Source organism: Pyrus communis, chromosome 7, assembly GCF_963583255.1.
Source record: "Pyrus communis chromosome 7, drPyrComm1.1, whole genome shotgun sequence".
Classification (NCBI taxonomy): Eukaryota; Viridiplantae; Streptophyta; class Magnoliopsida; order Rosales; family Rosaceae; genus Pyrus; species Pyrus communis.
The window spans coordinates 28,280,699-28,298,115 of record NC_084809.1 but is presented as its reverse complement, the minus strand read 5'-3'; the positions used below and the strand labels follow the sequence as shown (position 1 = coordinate 28,298,115).

The 17,417-nt window shown below is 35.5% G+C and overlaps 1 protein-coding gene across 1 annotated transcript; it reads right to left on the bottom strand.

Annotated features, from left to right (window-relative positions):
• Positions 1-3,905: 3,905 nt before the first annotated feature.
• Positions 3,906-8,555, bottom strand: LOC137738870 (gibberellin 2-beta-dioxygenase 2-like). The gene is made up of 3 exons (XM_068478342.1): positions 8,173-8,555; positions 5,273-5,666; positions 3,906-4,211 (listed from the first exon to the last, which is right to left on the bottom strand). Exons 1-3 carry the CDS (start codon positions 8,553-8,555, stop codon positions 3,906-3,908), a joined length of 1,083 nt encoding a protein of 360 aa, XP_068334443.1.
• Positions 8,556-17,417: the final 8,862 nt, after the last annotated feature.

Below are 17,417 nucleotides of genomic sequence, written 5' to 3'. Positions count from 1 at the left end.
TTAAATCCAAAAAAAAAATTAGAAAATTTAAGTATTGCACAGAAAACCTATCCTAAAACATCAGGAAAACACAAACGACATTTAAATTAGGGAAAATTTGAGATTTTAACGATTTGGGTATTAAGATGAAGGAAATATAAAGAGAAGGGAGGGAAACACCTGGAGCGCAGAGGGTTTGCGATTGTAGGCTTCTGGCTTTGCTTGTTTGCCACAATGCTATTTTTGGTGGGCACGAGTTAGATGGTGGTGGTGGCGGCGGCCACGAGGCAGTTGTGGATGTGGTTGTGGTTGTGCTGGTCGTGGTTTAGGAAATTTTGGGATATTTTAGGAAGATTTGAAATGTTAGGGTGTTTTAGGAAATTTCAGAATTTGTGGGCAATTTTAGAAATTATTTGAAATTTTAGAATCATGGGAAACTTTTGAAATAAATTAGAAATTATGTGGAATTTTAGAAATTTTAGGAAATATTTGAATTGTTAGCCAATTTTAGAAATTGTTTGAAATTTTAGCAAATTTTAGAAATTATGTGTTTTTCACATATGTTATCTTGTTTGACCACGAGTGGCCTCTGTTTTGCTTCCACCTTTGCTTAGAGTGAGTGCTCGACCTCCGGTTCAACTCTGGCGACCAACGGGACCCAAGCAGCCAATACCCAGTTGGCCGCCAGCGCGATTTCGTCTGCACCGTTGATCAAGGCCGTCTAATCTGCAAGGCGAATCTATAGCCACAGTCACCACTAGCCTGTGTCAACATCTGCCTCTGCCTTATCTCACCTATCTCAGGGCAGCATAAAAGCCGAATAGGCGACCGTGGAGGAGGTAGAGGAAGGAAACCTCCCAACCGACTCAAGGACTAAAAAAATCGGGAATTGGTCGGGGCTTGAAGACCAACCGAATCACTCGGATGACGCAGCAGATGATCCTAATTGCATACCTCGCCAGCCATCGCCGAGTGAGTGCCAGAATCAACAGTTTGTTGACCTACGATTGTGGTGTCCTCATCCACACCAAATGGCCCATGGGCGCCAATTCATAGATTACACACACAGACCTCGTCCGTGCCGAGATGGACTACCAGCTTTTGGTATGCATACAAATACTTGCTTACTTTAATAATATTTTTTTCTCAATTTATTTTATGTGGTTTTAAACTAACTATTTGATTTTTTTTATTTTATTTTAATTTCAGTCCAACTTCGGGTGGAACCAGCTGGACAAAGCTATCGTCGATTACATAGATTAGGTGTGGAGCAGCCCATATAAGGAGTGAAAGTATGAGCTGCACAAGTACTACGACAGTTTTCCGACTCCTGCGGCAACTCTTGCAAAACCACCACAAGAGTTTGTAGAGAAGGAGGCCGAGTGGGAGTGGTTCTGCATTTATTTTCTCCGTGAAAAGTATCAGATAATCAAATTTTATTATATTTTAATTTGGGAATTGTTATTAGCACTCCAAAAATCTCATTCTACACTTCAAATTTTCTATATTAGGAAAGAAAAATATACTTTGTGAGGAGCGTAGAATGAGATTTTTGGAGTGCCAATAACAATTCCCTTTAATTTTTGTTCAATTATTATATATTTTAGTCAAGTTAAATTAATATTTATTTAATGGACAGAAAAAATTATGGCATGAGGTTGTGAACGAAATTTATGTAATTGTTCATTTATATTTTTTTAATTACAAATTTCATTACAATAAATAAGGTTTAAATTATAATTGATAATTCTACTTTGTTTCCCTTGTTTTTTTTGGGTAGGCTTTTATGATGTAGAAGAAGGATGAGTACCTCGCCAACATCTCTCTGCAGCAACTGGACGTGCCTATGGAGCAGCTGACACCTCCAGCGCCAACTTCTCTAGTTGCTGATGAACAAAGTTGGCCAAAAGAAGGGCAAGGAAGTTCACGACCTATGAGCGTGTCGGGTTCGGGAAGTCGGGTCTTCTTCTTCTTCACCCAGCTCTACTCCATCGACCGAGATTGAGTCCAAACTTTACCAGGTAGAGATGGAGCTTGTGCGCCAAATGGAATTAGTGCACATGTATGTCAATGCCTTAGTTAGTCCTTGTTAGCTTCTGGCATTAGAATTCTCGAGCCCTTAGCCGAGCTTTTGCAGCCATTTCCCAAGCCATTCCAGGATCCCCCAAGAGCCATCCCATGAGCCGCTCGAGCAATCACAACACCCCCAACACAGTAGTTTATATTTTTTTTATTTGGTTTTTGGTAATATAATTGTACGAACAAATTTTTTTGGGTTGTAAATAATATTTTTCCAATTTTGTAATAATAATTGTTTTTCAAATTTTAGAATTAAAAAAAAAAAAATTATTATAACAAGAGTTTATAAAAAAAATTTAATTTCAAAAAAGTTAGCATGAGGGACCCCTCGTCGCACAAAATGTTTGCCCGTACAATTTACCTGATGACTGTGCCATTAGGTCAAGCATGTGAGTGCCTCGAAAGCAACAACTCAAGCCATTTGGATGAGATTCATACTCAAGTCTTTGGAGAATTGCAAGTGGATGCCACACCTCTTTTGTGTGACAACACATGAGCAATTTCCATGACCAAGAACCCAGTATTTCATCAGAAGGCTAAGCACATCAAGAAAGAGATATCATTTTATCAGGAAAGCATTACAAGAGAATATCATCAAACTATACTGCTTCAAAATAGAAGAGTAAATTGTAGATATTTCACTAAGGCACTTCCAAAAAACAGAGTCGCTTATCAAAGGGGTTTGCTCAGGGTGACAACTAAAACCAAGTTAGAAGGAGTGTTGGAACCTAAATTGATTCTGGTTTTTGGAATTGAAGGCTCACGAAATGGTTTGAAGCAGAAGCAAGTGAAGTTGCAAGCTCGGGAAGAAGAAGTTCCTTTAAGGCATAACAACTAGTTTTCTGTTTGAAAGTTTTTAGCTTTGTAATCAAGTATCAAGTGTACAATCTAGATTAAATCACTTAAAACCTCAATGAAAAGGTAGAATTTGATCTAGAAAATGGTTAGGTGAAAAACATAATACTAGTTCGTCATCTAGCTCAATTAAAGATACGATTGTGAGTTGGTAATATACCAAAACCCTACAATCCATCTCATATATAAACGAATTATATGGTTGCTGCATTTTTGCACAGCCTTGTATCCGACGCACTCTGAATATACCTTCATTATTTTTGTTCATTCCTCACACACACCAAAATCAAATCAAACACTGAAAGCCCAATAGAAAACAACAGACATTACGATATTTGGCTGTACTTGTTATACATATATTCAAACAAATCCACATGCAACTAGACACAAATTAATGGGAAAATGCTTAAAATCCCAGAGCAAAAATTCCCGATCCATACGCTCAACCTCCAATATTTTCAACTACAAATTTGACCTAGCATGTTAGCGGCTAGCCATACATATATATACGCACCTTAATTATGAATAGACAAGCCCTTTAAGGGAAGGGATCTCTATTTTATTTGAGTGGGGATTAGTTTTAGGACCCACTCCACATTGAACTTCAACAATCCAAACTGTCTATTTTGTAAGTTTCGGTTCATAGATCATCCTTACAAAATTTCAATTCAATCCAAAATTATTTGCCTATTTAATTATCACTATAAAATTTCAATGTTTTTCTGAGAACATGTTTGTCAATTTCTTTAAACTCAATCAGATGCCTCCAATAATTCCAATTTGGCTAATATTTTGTAAAAATGATCTATGAGGTGCAACTTGAAAAAAATAGACGGTTCGGATCGTTAAAGTTTGATGTGGTGTGGACCCCACAAGTAATTCCCATTTTTATAAAAAAAAAAAAATAGAAATTCCTTCCGCCTCATATGAGTACATATATAGACTTTTATCTACCTAGTAATCAATTTTTGTAAGATGTAAAATCATATATTCTATTTTACAAGATTGTCCAAGCATGGACATGGAATTTGATCGTTGCACTTGCACATGTGGTTATTAATCTTGAAAAGGTCTAGACGTGAATCTCCCAATCGTGTAGTGTATGCAGCTTTCTTGTACTCACCCCATGTGAAGGGCTTGTAGAGGCTGGGCTTCTCCGGCGACACCATCTCCGGCAGAGGAGACATCCATGCATTGAGTGGTGGTGCCCCAAAGTACACCATCGACATCCTTGGCTTCACCACTGAGTTTGCCAGTGCCCTATGTCTCACGCTCACTAACCTCCCATTCGTTAAAGCCTGCAAATAAATAAAAAATGAAATTATATTTAATGCGTTCCAAAAAAAATGTCATCTGAACTATATATTAATAAAACTCTCTTTGCCAACTATAAGAGATTGAAAAGACAAGTAATCTTCTATCACAAAATAAAATCAAGGATAGTAAAGTAATTTTGCACAACCTAAATTTACACTTTTTTTAAGCCTCACCCACAAATAATGCCAACATATCTTTTTTTTTATTTAACAATCGATATTATTTATCTACATTAGGGAAAATGAGTGGGCTTAGCCTCACAATGGGCTAGCAATAATGTGGTTCAAATTCGTCTTTGGCGAGAACCGAATTTAAGACATCTCACTTATTAGTGAAGAGGAATATCACTAGACTATAGTAAGTGGCATACCTGATTTAAAAAATAAAAAATAAAAGTCTCTCTCCCTACCCTACTTTTGAGGCCTCTCTCTCCTTCCCCCTTTAAAACAAAATAAAAATGTTCACACACAAAGTGTGTAGGCATATGTTGGTTAAAATTAGAAGAAAACATGGTGGGAGTTTAACTCTACTTTGTAGGTTTGTTGAACTTTTTTTTTTTTAAATATTTTTTTTTATTTGTGAAATTAGCATTTTACTATTTGGATCATTTTAATTCAATTAGTCTGTTCTAAGAAATGAATTTACTGTTGGCAACACCAAAATAAAGAACTTGGATCATAGAAGAGATTATGTTGTAACCGAAAGATACTATTGTCACTCAGCTTGCCACATGCAGGGAGATCACTTCCACATATTTTTCCCAAAATGTAACTTTGAAATTACTTGCCGGACAAGGAAACAGGTCGTTGAGATTTACAATTGATTGGCTTTTTCCTCTTGTTATGTAGAGTACCCCCAACTTGATTGGTTCTAGAGTGAGAAAAGAGGGAGAGAGACAGAGGGGTTTTACTTTTATTTTAATTTTGATAAACAAATATAACTAATCAAATCATATAACTAGTTCAAACTTTTCTAGTGATAAAAAATTTATAATACTTCGTAAATTTACGGTTGATCCAAAATGAATGATGATGTTACTGACCTGTAAGGCATCACCAACCATTACAAAGAATTGATTGGGGTCGGGGGCGACGGGAACCCACAAGCCATCACGTAGAAAAATCTGAAGGCCCCCCACGTTGTTGGATCTAAAGATTGTCAAGATTTGAGGGTCAGAATGCTCTCCAAATCCAATCTTATTATAATTATTATTGTTGTTGTTGTTGTTGTTGTTAGTGAAAGGATGCTGTTTAGTTGCTGTGTCCCAGTCCTTGACCGGAGGATAGTGATTAATCCTAAGAATTGAGTCGCTCTGGACGTCTCTGATGAACCTGCTGAACACAGACTTGTCTGAAACCCATAGTCCCTCGGCCACCAGATCAAGAATCTCACATGCCAATTCTTTAACTGCTTCTATGTAATCATTCACTGCACAGCTGGATTAATTGAAAGAATATTGATCATGTTAGTTAGATAGTCAATGAATAACTACCACTAAATAGTAAATAGTTATCGTGTGAGTGAGTGACTGTTAGATCATTATAGTATAAAAGCAATATTCACCGATTGATCACTTCAGGAAATATGACAATTATTTGGTGACTGTTACTCTTTGAGCTATGAGTGACTGTCCATGCATTGTAGAATTTACTTATTCACTCGCTCATGTATATTATATACTAGCATATAACCCAAAATTAAAGCAAGCGTTTGGTAAGAAAAATCATCTCAATGCATGTCCAAATTTAGTATAGGAAAAAAGGATGCTTATGCAACTCAACTTTTCTTCGACTCTCTCCATTTACTAGTTATTGTTTGGTACTATATATCCATTTGTACCAACACAATTCATCCTCATAAAACTTGTTAACTAATCCTGGTGGTATTAAGTTAACAATTATCTTTTATCTATTTTTAATTTGTTGACCTACACTTCTAGCTGTATATATATATTCATGATTACGGTTGTTAATTGGCTCACTTTTTCAAACAAATAACGATCTGGCCCTAGCTGCCGCCAAAAGTGGGAGTCCCACAATTGAAAATGTAGCCCAATGCAAGCCTGCTTATGTGTGTGTATGTCTGTGTATATATATAGAGAATTGTTATTAGTATTCTAAAATTCTTATTCTATGCTTTAAACTTTCTATATTTAGAAAGAAAAATACACTTATGAGGAATGTAAAATGAGATTTTTAGAGTGCTAATAACAATTCCCTATATTATTAACACTCTAAAAATTTCATTTGTCACTCCAAACTTTCTATAATTAGAAAGAAAAATATACTTGTGAGGAGTGTAGAATAAGATTTTTAAAACGCTAATAACAGTTCTCTATATATAAGGGAAGAGATCCCCATATTTTTTTTTTTAAATGGGGACATCCTCTTAACTGTTAGATTTGACTTTAATGAAATCATGTGGTTGACATTATATGGCCTGTGATTTAATCTCAGTCATATAATTTGATTAAAGTCAAATCTAATGGTCAAGAAGGTGTCCTTATTTTTTTTGAAAAATGAGAATCCTTTCTCTTAAAAAAGCCTATGTGTGTGTGTGTAAAGTGTCTTTCTCTTTGTACTCAATGGAACTCGATGCCTGGTTTAATGTGGTTTCATTTTACTCATATGATCAATAACAATAAATTAAAATCAGTTCATGCAAGAATGAATATATATATATATATATATATATAAGGTCGATCCAAGCAGTCATGTCAAACTCCAAGCAGTCATGTCAAACGTACATCAGTACATCACATGCCGGATTCATAGATCAGCAAGCATTCGGTACTATTTGGTGACCCCACTCCCAAAAATGTATGGAGAAGAGAAGTACTACTGATAGAAAATGTTACAGAAATGACAATAAAATGATGATATATTTAAGATCATGTAATTGAGGTAAAACTTTCCAACTGCCCAAGTCCGCTCCGGAAGGATTAACATCAAATTATTGACAAAAAAGCATAATGCCAATGCCATACATATTGCAAACAGTGGCTGACAGTTATAAAGCTAAGCTGCTTATCTGCCTCTTTGCTACTTTTAGATGGGTTTTATTTGAAACAAGAAAACCTGGAGACCACCGACCCAATTGCTTTCCATCCTAAAATCTCATCATGTAGTATTAGCCTCAATCAATTTTCTTATGGTAATTAACCCTGGATATTCATTGTTAAATCTTAAAGCTATTAGGAGAAGATACTCAATCATTGTATACTTTATGCAGGAACCACGGCAGTTGGAATCAATGATTGTATAGTTAGTCAAAACTTAATCTATCATATTTTCAATAATCTAAATGTGAATTATTGATATCATCGATTCACAATTAATGTAGCAATATAAACATTATATTTTGGGGCTTGTTTATCATAAAAGAGTTCCCTCCAACCAATTCGAAAGTTTATTAATTTTTATGACTTAGGCATGTCCGTGATGAAACAAAAACTCTCGCACTAATTCAGTAAGATTCTAATATAATAACAATAAATTATTATTCTAACAACTAACAAGGTAAGCATTGTATTAAAAATGTATTAGTTAATTACTTATAAAATACATCGTTTGCTATTTTAATCCTTTCTTTTTCCAACAAGGAAACATGTCGTTTTCTAGATACTAAGGATTAACACTAAACAATCTTTTCCACCTTACATCCGTAAAGCAATCCTCTTTCTATGACAAGTTTCATGAATTCAGAGTTATATACATTTGACAACATCTTACTACAATGACATAAAACAATTCAAACCAAAGAAATAAATTCAAACACGCCATAAACTTATTACCATGAACAACGAAGCTTCTATGAAGAAACAGAAACCATATCCCTTCTTATTCCCTTAATTATATGATTACTTCTCGGACATATATAATGTCTACGAAATATGTAGCATGCATACTCTATAATTAGAAAATCATGAACGCAATATATTACCTGAATTTCGTAGGGTCGTTGGAAATATCATTGGATCTCTCAGAAATGGACTGACAATTGGTTTGAAGAAGAAGGTACTCAAGCTCTCCAGTGTCGCCTTTGCAGCCAATGTTTTTGCAGCCATAGCCAAAAGGACAAGCCGGGCCAGCTCGTTGCTTCTCCATTGTTGGCTTGGCAAAAAAATCAGACCCTTGTGTTTCCATTGTCTCAATGACCTCTTTTGGGATACCATGGTTGACCACCTTAAAGAAACCATATTCTTCACAGGCTTCAACAATTTGTTCTGATAGCTTTGACCTATTGTAATTTGATAGATCGATTGTGGGAATTCCTATTGCCATGGTTTTCTTGCTTCTTATTGTTGAAGGAGATGATACCACCATTCTTGTTTCTCTTTGTGGGATTGAAGGAATATTAATAATCTGAGAAAAAAAGGAGTAAGATCCAGGATAAGAAGGGGAATTCGACTTTGAACGTTGTACTTTGGAGGTGCGATCAAGGTTGAGCTGGTGCTCCTATATATATATAAGAAGAAAAGAAGAGAGAGAGAGAGAGAGAGAGAGAGAGAGAGAGAGGGACTCAATTATTAGTCTTTTATGCTAGGAGAGGAGAGGGGGGTTTAGCTGATGGTTAATAATCGAAACCGTGTGAATTTGTACATATGGCATGGCTGATAGGTTGATAGGTTGATAGGTTGATAGGTTGATAGATATGCTTAGTGTGTGAGATTGAATGACATGTCTTATTATAATTGGTTGGGGTATAGAGTTAGTTAGAATTGTTGATAGTGGTATAAGCTATACATACCATATTGGAATGTAATTATATACATTTTGAGAAATAGAAAATACAAAGAGTGAAAATTTGTTACTCTCTATAGTAAAAAGCTTGGGTAAATTACAAAAAACTACCTCAACTATTGGTGTCACGACACTTTCATACCTCATCTTTTAAATTTGACAATGTCATACCTCATCTTTCGAATTTGTGTCAATGTTATACCTTCCGTTAGTTAGACGTGAATTTCTCACTTATATGCTGATGTGGCTTGATCTGAGACCCATTTTTTATTAAAAAATTATTAAAAACTAAAAAAAAATCATTTATATTTTTAAATATTAAAATAATAAAGAAAAGTTAAAAAAAAATTAATTTAATTTAATTTAAAAAAAAAAAAAAAAAACCAACATCAGTTCGTCCCCTTCCCCCCCTTCTCTCTCTTCTCCCAATCTTCATCTTTTTCCCCCTTCCTGCAACTGCAACCCAGAAAAAAGAAGAGAAAAAAAAAAAAAAAAAAAAAAGCCAATTTTTTTTCCCCGCTTCCCACCCCCTCTTCTCCCTGCACCCACTCTCTGCACCTAACCTCCCCACCTTCGCACCCACCCTCTGCACCCAACCTCGCACCCACTACCTGTAACCCAAATAAATAAAATAAAAAAACCTAGATCCCGTTGAGGTGGAATCGAGAAACCTTCGCCAGGCCGATTTTGAAGGTTGAGAACCTGGGTGCGGAGAAAATTGGGGGGGGGGGGGGGGAGAATGGGTGTGGAGGGAAGAGGGTGAGTGCGGGGGGAACGAACAAACTGGGTTTTTTTCTTCCTTCTCTCTCTTCTTGTTTTTCTTCTTCAGGTTGGGTGGGGGGTGGGGAGGAAGGACGAACTGGGTTTCCTTTTTTTTTTTTTTTCCTTCTTCTTCTTCTTCTTCCTCCTTCGGGTTGGGTTGAGGTTTTTTTTTCTTTTTTTTTTTTTTTTTTCTTCTTCTTCCTCCTCATTCTTTCTGGGTTGCAAGGGGTTGGGTTTGTGGCGGGGGGAGGGGGGACGAACTGGGTTTGGTTTGGGTTTTTTTTTTTTTTTTTTTTTTTCCTCTTCTTCTTCTTCTTCCTTTTCTTCTTCCTCCTTCTCTTCTTTCTGGGTTGCAGGAAAATGGGGAACAGAAAGGGGGGAGGGACGAATGGACCTGAGGGTTTTTATTTTATTTTATTTTATTTACTTGTTTTTATTTTAATATTTAAAAAATATTAAATGATTTTTTTTAGTTTTTAATAATATTTTTAATAAAAAAAAGAGTCCCGAATCAAGCCACATCAGTATTTAATTGAGAAATAAACGGTCAAGTTAACGGAAAGTATAACATTAGCACAAATTCTAAAGATGAGGTATGACATTGTCAATTTAAAAAAATGAGGTATGAAAGTGTCGTGACACCAATAGTTGAGGTTGTTTTTTGTACTTTACCCAAAAAACTTTTTCTCTCTCTCTCTCTACATTTGCTTTCTGCAATACATCATTGTTGACCTCTGGTTCCTTTAACAACTTTCGAGGTAATAATTTCAGGTCTAAAGGAAAGGGTAAAAAGTTTTACTCTGGTCATCAGCCTTCCCAGCACTGTCAATATGGTGCTAATATGCTTCAGAATGTTCCTTCTGTTCCATTACACCCTGGTTCAGCTTACAACCCATTACAAATTTGTCAAATTTGTGACAAGAAAGGTCATTCAGCTCTTAACTGTTTTCATAATGGTTGTCAGATTTGTCACAGAAAATGACACACTGCAGCTACATGTTTTGACAGAAATGCTATTAGTTCTCAACAGTTTCCTATGGTTGGTTCTTCTTCACCGTATCTTTCTTCTTTTGGGAAGTCACCTAGCTATTACTCTACTAGACATCCTCAATTTCAGCAAGCTCCACAATTTCAGCCTTCTCAACCAGTTGCTATACCAGCCAGGGCAAACTTAGCTATTAATGCACATCAACAAAGTTTTGGCTGCTTGATTCATGTGCCACCAACCATATGATTACTGACATCACTAATCTTCAAGCTGCAACTCCTTATCCATCACGTGAGACAGTCACTAGTGCTGGTGGTAAAGGTTTGAGTATTGCTCATATTGGCAACACTTCATTTCCTACCCAATCACATACTTTTCACCTTAATTTAGTATTACATGTCCCTCAATTGTCTCAAGATTTGTTATCTATGTATCAATTGTGTAAAGATAACACATGTCGATGTATTGTTGATGAGTATTCCATCTGTATACAGGACAAGGTCACATGGAAAATGTTATACCAAAGACTGAGTAACAATGCTATCTACCCAATTCCAGTTCTCAAGTCTCCCCGATTAAGAAGTCCTACTCCAACTGCTTTTTTGGGTCAAAAGGTGCCCTTTGAACTATGGCATTGTTGGCTAACGCATCCTACAAATGCTATTACTACTGCAGCACTTAGGAATTCCTCCATTTCTGTTTCCTACAATAAAGACTCCACTACTTGTATCCCTTGCTTACAAGGAAAACTTTCCAAATTACCATTCCCTAGTAGTGCTTCAAAATCAATTTCTCATTTTGAAGTCATCCACTCTGATGTATAGGGTCCTGCTCCAGTAACATCTTTAAAAGGGTTTAGGTATTATGTGTCATTTGTTGATGAAGGTACAAGATATACACGGGTTTTTCCTATTATCAATAAAGCTGCAATTTTATCTGTCTTTGCTCAGTTTGTTGCTTATGTTCAAACTCAATTTAGTACTCATGTCAAAATACTCCAAAGTGATGGTGGAGGTGAATATGTGGGTTTATCTTTTAAAGCCTTTCTTAGAGATAAGGGTATTGTTCATCAAATGTCTTGTTCATACACCCCAGAACAAAATAGGTTAGCTAAGAGGAAAAACAGGCATCTGTTGGAAACTGCTATTACCCTCCTTCAAAAAGCATCTCTACCTTCTCATTTCTGCTTCCATGCTTGTGCCACTGCTTCATATCTAATCAATAGGATGCTTACTTCTGTTCTTCACATGCAATCTCCATTTGACCTCCTGTTTAAATCCCCTCCTAAATTAGATCACTTGAGAGTTTTTAGGTGTGCTTGTTATCCTTCCATGAAACCATATAGGAGCAATAAATTAGATCCTAAAACTACCGCATGTATTTTTTTGGGGTATGCTTTATAGTACAAGGGGTATATCTGTTTTTCTCTCCAATCAAATAAACTCATTGTGTCTCAACATGTTATATTTGATGAATATAGTTTTCCTGGTTCACAATTATCCTCTTCTTTTTCCAAAAATGCTGCTTCATTCACCTCACATGCATTTAAACCTATGGTGCATCCCAATACCTTTACACATTCCTTGGTTATTCCTCAACCACTACCTCAAGTGCCAACATTATTGCCCTCTGGACAGTCAACTCCTATTGTTACTCAGTCCACTTCTGCATCAATAGATAACACTTGTGGCCTTGTTTCTCCCCAAACTCCATTCAGTTCCAATGCATCTACTCAGTTACAGTCTCTCAGTAATACAGATCCTAATGTTATTTCTTTTCAAGTTGATACTCTACAATTTGTGCCAGTCTCTACACTCAATACATATTCTATGCAAACTAGATCAAAATCAGGTATTGTAAAGAAGAAAGCTTTTTTAGTCACTATTGTTGATGATCATTCTTTTACAAAGCCTAAAACTTTTTCAGCCGCTTCTAAGTTTATGCATTGGCAAGATGCAATGAAAGAAGAAATGCAAGCTTTGGTTCAACAACATACTTGGTCACTTGTTCTTCTTCCCCCAAACAAAAATCTTGTAGGCTGTAAGTGGATTTACAAGATTAAAAAGAACTCTAATGGCTCTGTAGCTAGATACAAAGCTAGATTGGTTGCCAAAGGGTTTTCTCATGAGGCTGGGTTGGATTACTATAAGACTTTTAGTCCAGTTGTGAAACCTACTACTGTGAGGTTAGTCTTATCTCTAGCTGCTACAAATGGATGGAAACTTAAGCAATTGGATGTTAAAAATGCCTATCTTCATGGTTTTATTGAAGAAGAGGTTTCTATGTCACAACCACAAGGTTTTCAGGATCCAATACATCCAGACTATGTGTGTAAGTTAGAAAGATCTCTATATGGTCTCAAACAAGCCCCTTGGGCATGGAATGAGAGGTTCACAAAGTTTTTATTTTCTTTGGGATTCAAGTCATCATATGCAGATTCTTTTCTCTTTGTCAAGTTTGTTGGTACTGAAGTGATTGTCCTTCTTCTTTATGTTGATGACATCATACTCACAGGAAGTTGTGACAGTTTGGTTCAATATGTGATTGCTCAACTCACTCAGGAGTTTGATATGAAGGAATTAGGTCTATTACACTTCTTCCTTGGACTGCAAATTGAGTATCAGTCACAAGGGTTGTTTGTTCATCAAACCAAGTACATTAAGGAGATTATACAAAAAGCTAATATGCTTGATTGTAAGCCATGTCATACTCCCTGTCATCCTGATCAAAAGCTTTCAAATCATAGCAGCAATCCTATTGCCGATCCAAGATATTATCAAAGTCTAGTGAGTGCTCTGCAATACTTAACATTCACTCGACCTGATATAGCCTTTTCTGTTAATCAGGTTTGTCAATATACGCATTCTCCTCTTGAACAACATTTTGCTGTAGTTAAAAGGATCTTAAGATATCTCAAAGGCTCAATACACTTGGGGTTATGTTTTACATATGGTCCTAATCTTTAAGAGCCTAGACAGATGCAGATTGGGCTGGTGATCCCAATGACAGACGATCCACTACCAGCTTTGTGTTTTTCTGGGTTCAAATCCTGTTTCTTGGAGTTCCAAAAAGCAACATATTGTCAGTCGATCTTCTACAGAGGTAGGGTATCGGGCAATGGCTACTACCACAGCTGAAGTGGTATGGATTCAACAGTTACTCAGAGATTTACATGGTCCTTATGTTGATACACCGTTGCTGCATTGTGACAACATTTCAGCCATGGCTTTTGCTACGAATCATGTTCTGCATTCTAAAGCTAAGCATATTGAAATTGACTGTCATTTAGTTCGCGAAAGGGTTCAAAATCGCTCTATTCAGTTACAATTTGTAGCTTCTACTGAGCAATATGCTGATATTTTGACAAAGGGCCTGTGTTCTCCACAGTTCAGTTCTTTCTGTTCCAATCTCATGCTTGGATGCTCCCCACATGGGATTGAGGGGGGATGATAGGTTGATAAATATGCTTAGTGTGTAAGATTGAATGACATGTGTCTTTTTGTAATTGGTTGGGATATAAAGTTAGTTAGAATTGTTGATATTGGTATAAGCTATAAATACCATATTTGAATGTAATTATATACATTTTGAGAAATAGAAAATACAAAGAGTGAAAATTCGTTTCTCTCTCTCTATATTTGCTTTTTGCAATACATCATTGTTGACAATAGCACCCTGGAGTCCAAAATAAGTAGATGTTTTGTTTGAACATTGTTATTAGTAATTTAAACTGGTTAAGATTTGGAGTAGGGGGCTACCTATCGGAATTTGATTTTTAATAGCTCTGAGCGGAAAGAAAGTAGGTTACAACAGTAGTTCATGAGTCAACTTTGAGAATTCTTTCTACCTGCTTTGAACGAGAAGAGAGTAAGGCTATAATAGAAGTTCAACAACCAAACTTTTACATACAATTTAGCCCGCCTTATCTTTCAACACCTCTAAGATTTTGTTGTTTCTAGTTTTCTCTATGTTGTGAATTACTTCATTTTAAATTCTATAATATTGTATTTTCTTAAATAAAAAGATGAATAATGCTAGAGCAGTGATTGCATGTGTATATATAGTGCAATCTAAATTACCTAGTTCATTAAGGTATGGAGTGAATTATTAGTTAAATCTCAACCGCTCAAATTGGTATCTAGTACCGAATAACATTTACGTAGTACTAGAGGGAATTAGAGGAAGGGTGACTTGCTATGTCACACTATTATGATCAATTAATTGATGATCAATCTATACAAGTTATATAATATGTCACTAAACTAGTCTAAAAATATAATCTTATATAATATTATTGTAATGAATTTGTCCGGGCAAAGATTTCTCTGGAGAAGGCTCCTCGGACCTCAGCACAGCTCCCCAAGGGATTGGCACTTTGGATGTGTGGTCGGGCTCTTACTTGTTGATATGCTACAAGAATAGAACAAAGTTAGTTCTGAAATGTGCCTTTGTGAGGCCTTAGGTGTAGGCCTTGAGGCTCTTGCTTGTTGATATGCTACAGGACTTTTAGTTCATGATCTTGTATGCTTGAATGGAAAGGGTCCAGATCCTTTTAAGTCATTTGTTTGGTCCAAATTGCTCTTAATGAAAACATGTCCATTAAGCTAATCAGATCCAGATGTAAATAAGACTCTTAAAATAGAAAAACAGGTGGTAATGAATTGAATACATATAGGAGAATTCATTAAGCAATAGATCTACTAATTTAGAAAACAAGCAAAGAGCCTTGGGCAAGATTTCACCTTGTCTAGCAAGGTTGAACCTCTTGCAGTCACTTCTCTTTGAATTTACTGGGGTTATATGCTAAAAAGGGATGGATGGTAAAAATGTTTACATGAGGGAATCAATACTACACCACTAAGGGAGATAGCAGAGCTTTTATACTAGACAAGAGTTGTCTTTCTGAGGAACTATCACTAAAAGAACTGAATCTGAATTGATTTCAGCTTTTGGATGCAAATCTAGCTTGAGAGCAGAGTTTGTATGTTTGTTTATTTGATTGGTTGAGTGTCCTTGTCCCTATTGTCTCTTTTTCCTTTTATAGGCAGTTTGGCCTGGCTACTCTAACTTTTGTTCTTGCTCGAAAGCACTTGGAGGGTAGTGAGTCATCAACTTTTTACTAACAATGCCATTGGAAAGTGTTCTTTGGCTGGTAGTAGGTTAGTCTCCATCATTTGTCATTTTAATTATAGATACGTGGCTTGTATCTTGGCCGAAAAGGCTTCAATTTGCTTATGGGCTTGATGCTGGGTTTTGGGCAAATCACCTCTTCTAGTTGGCATCCTTGGGTTTTCCTTCACTAAAGCCCAATATTCAAATATTAACCCAAACAGAATTAAAGAGACTGAATGCCTTTCTAATTTCTTATTTTTATGATTTCTTTATAAATGAGAAAAAAAAAATCTAGAGTCTGGCAACTATACCACATATCCGTGTGGACCCAGACAAAAAAAAAAAAAAAAAAAAAAAAAAACCATATATATATTTATTCCATCCCTTTTGTCATACTAAAACTACCTCACTTTGGTTTCACTCTCTCTAATACCAAACCCCAATTCGGTTTTCTTACCCAACAACCTCTCGTGAATGGGAGAGTGAGAGAGGGTGAGTGAAGGTTGACACTTATGTGTGTGCGATAAGGAATGAGGGGTTGAGGCTAGGCTGGTAGCGGTTGTTTGTCTCTCTAAGAACATGTCCAATACATAGGATAAAACTTAAAATATAAGCTTTAAAATCCTCTCAAACCATCTTCCACCATTGGGCTAAAATAAACCTTGGGGAGAAAATATATTTATGGGCTAGAATCCTTCCATGATTGAAGCCTACCTTAAATTATTCTGAACCTACCAAACTATCATATTTCAAATCTTTTTTTATTTTTTACTTATAATGTAACTGCTATGGTCAAATGAGATCAAATATAATGATAAAAAATAGATTTGACAGCCCCAAGTTAAATCTAACGTCTAAAATAATTTACGAAAATTATTTAAATCAAATTTAACTTAAAACTTTATGCATACCTATGTATTTGTATGGTTTTTAATACTTATCGGAATTTAAATATTTTTAAATTAAAATGTTCATAAAAATAAATTAGGATAATCTACATAAATTTTATTTTCAAAAAAGTTATGGAAAACAAAATTAGGCTAAAATCATTATATAATAATCTTGAGCTAAAATTTTAAACCAAAAGAGTTGAAGAAGAAAAACAATTTCTGTGTTATGATTTAAAATTTTCTAACTAAAATTATTATTTAATAATTTCGGACTAAAATTGGATTTTTCAAGAAACGCTTTTCAAAAGGAGTTCGGAGCTTAAATTAAGCCATGGTTGGGCGTATATGTTTCTTTGACGATTGTTGACTTATTCAAGTTTCCACTCCCTATGAAATTTTTTAAAAAATAAAATAAGAGTGAATAGACAGAATATCTATCTTAATTTTTTTAGAGCTTTTCTTCCTCTTCTTTGTGTGAAACACGATGCCTAAGATACTAGCATGAATGGATAATATATACTTGTATTCCTCCTTTTGGGGTATGAGTTCATTTTCTTACTTGCAAATAACATTTTTCAACGTAAAAATTTTATAATATGGGAACTGTTTAATCTCTTAATCTTAATTTGAAGATCATTCCTAGAAAAAATCATGCGAATCGATGATCGTTAATCATTCAAATGTATTAAATAA

Bases quoted from the DNA above. Each gene is read 5' to 3' on its own strand.
- LOC137738870 (XM_068478342.1), bottom strand. From the start codon at position 8,555: ATGGTGGTATCATCTCCTTCAACAATAAGAAGCAAGAAAACCATGGCA. The intron at 5,667-8,172 runs GTAATATATTGC...CAATTAATCCAG, and splicing joins AACGACCCTACGAAATTCAG to CTGTGCAGTGAATGATTACA. The intron at 4,212-5,272 runs GTCAGTAACATC...ATTTATTTGCAG, and splicing joins TGGTTGGTGATGCCTTACAG to GCTTTAACGAATGGGAGGTT.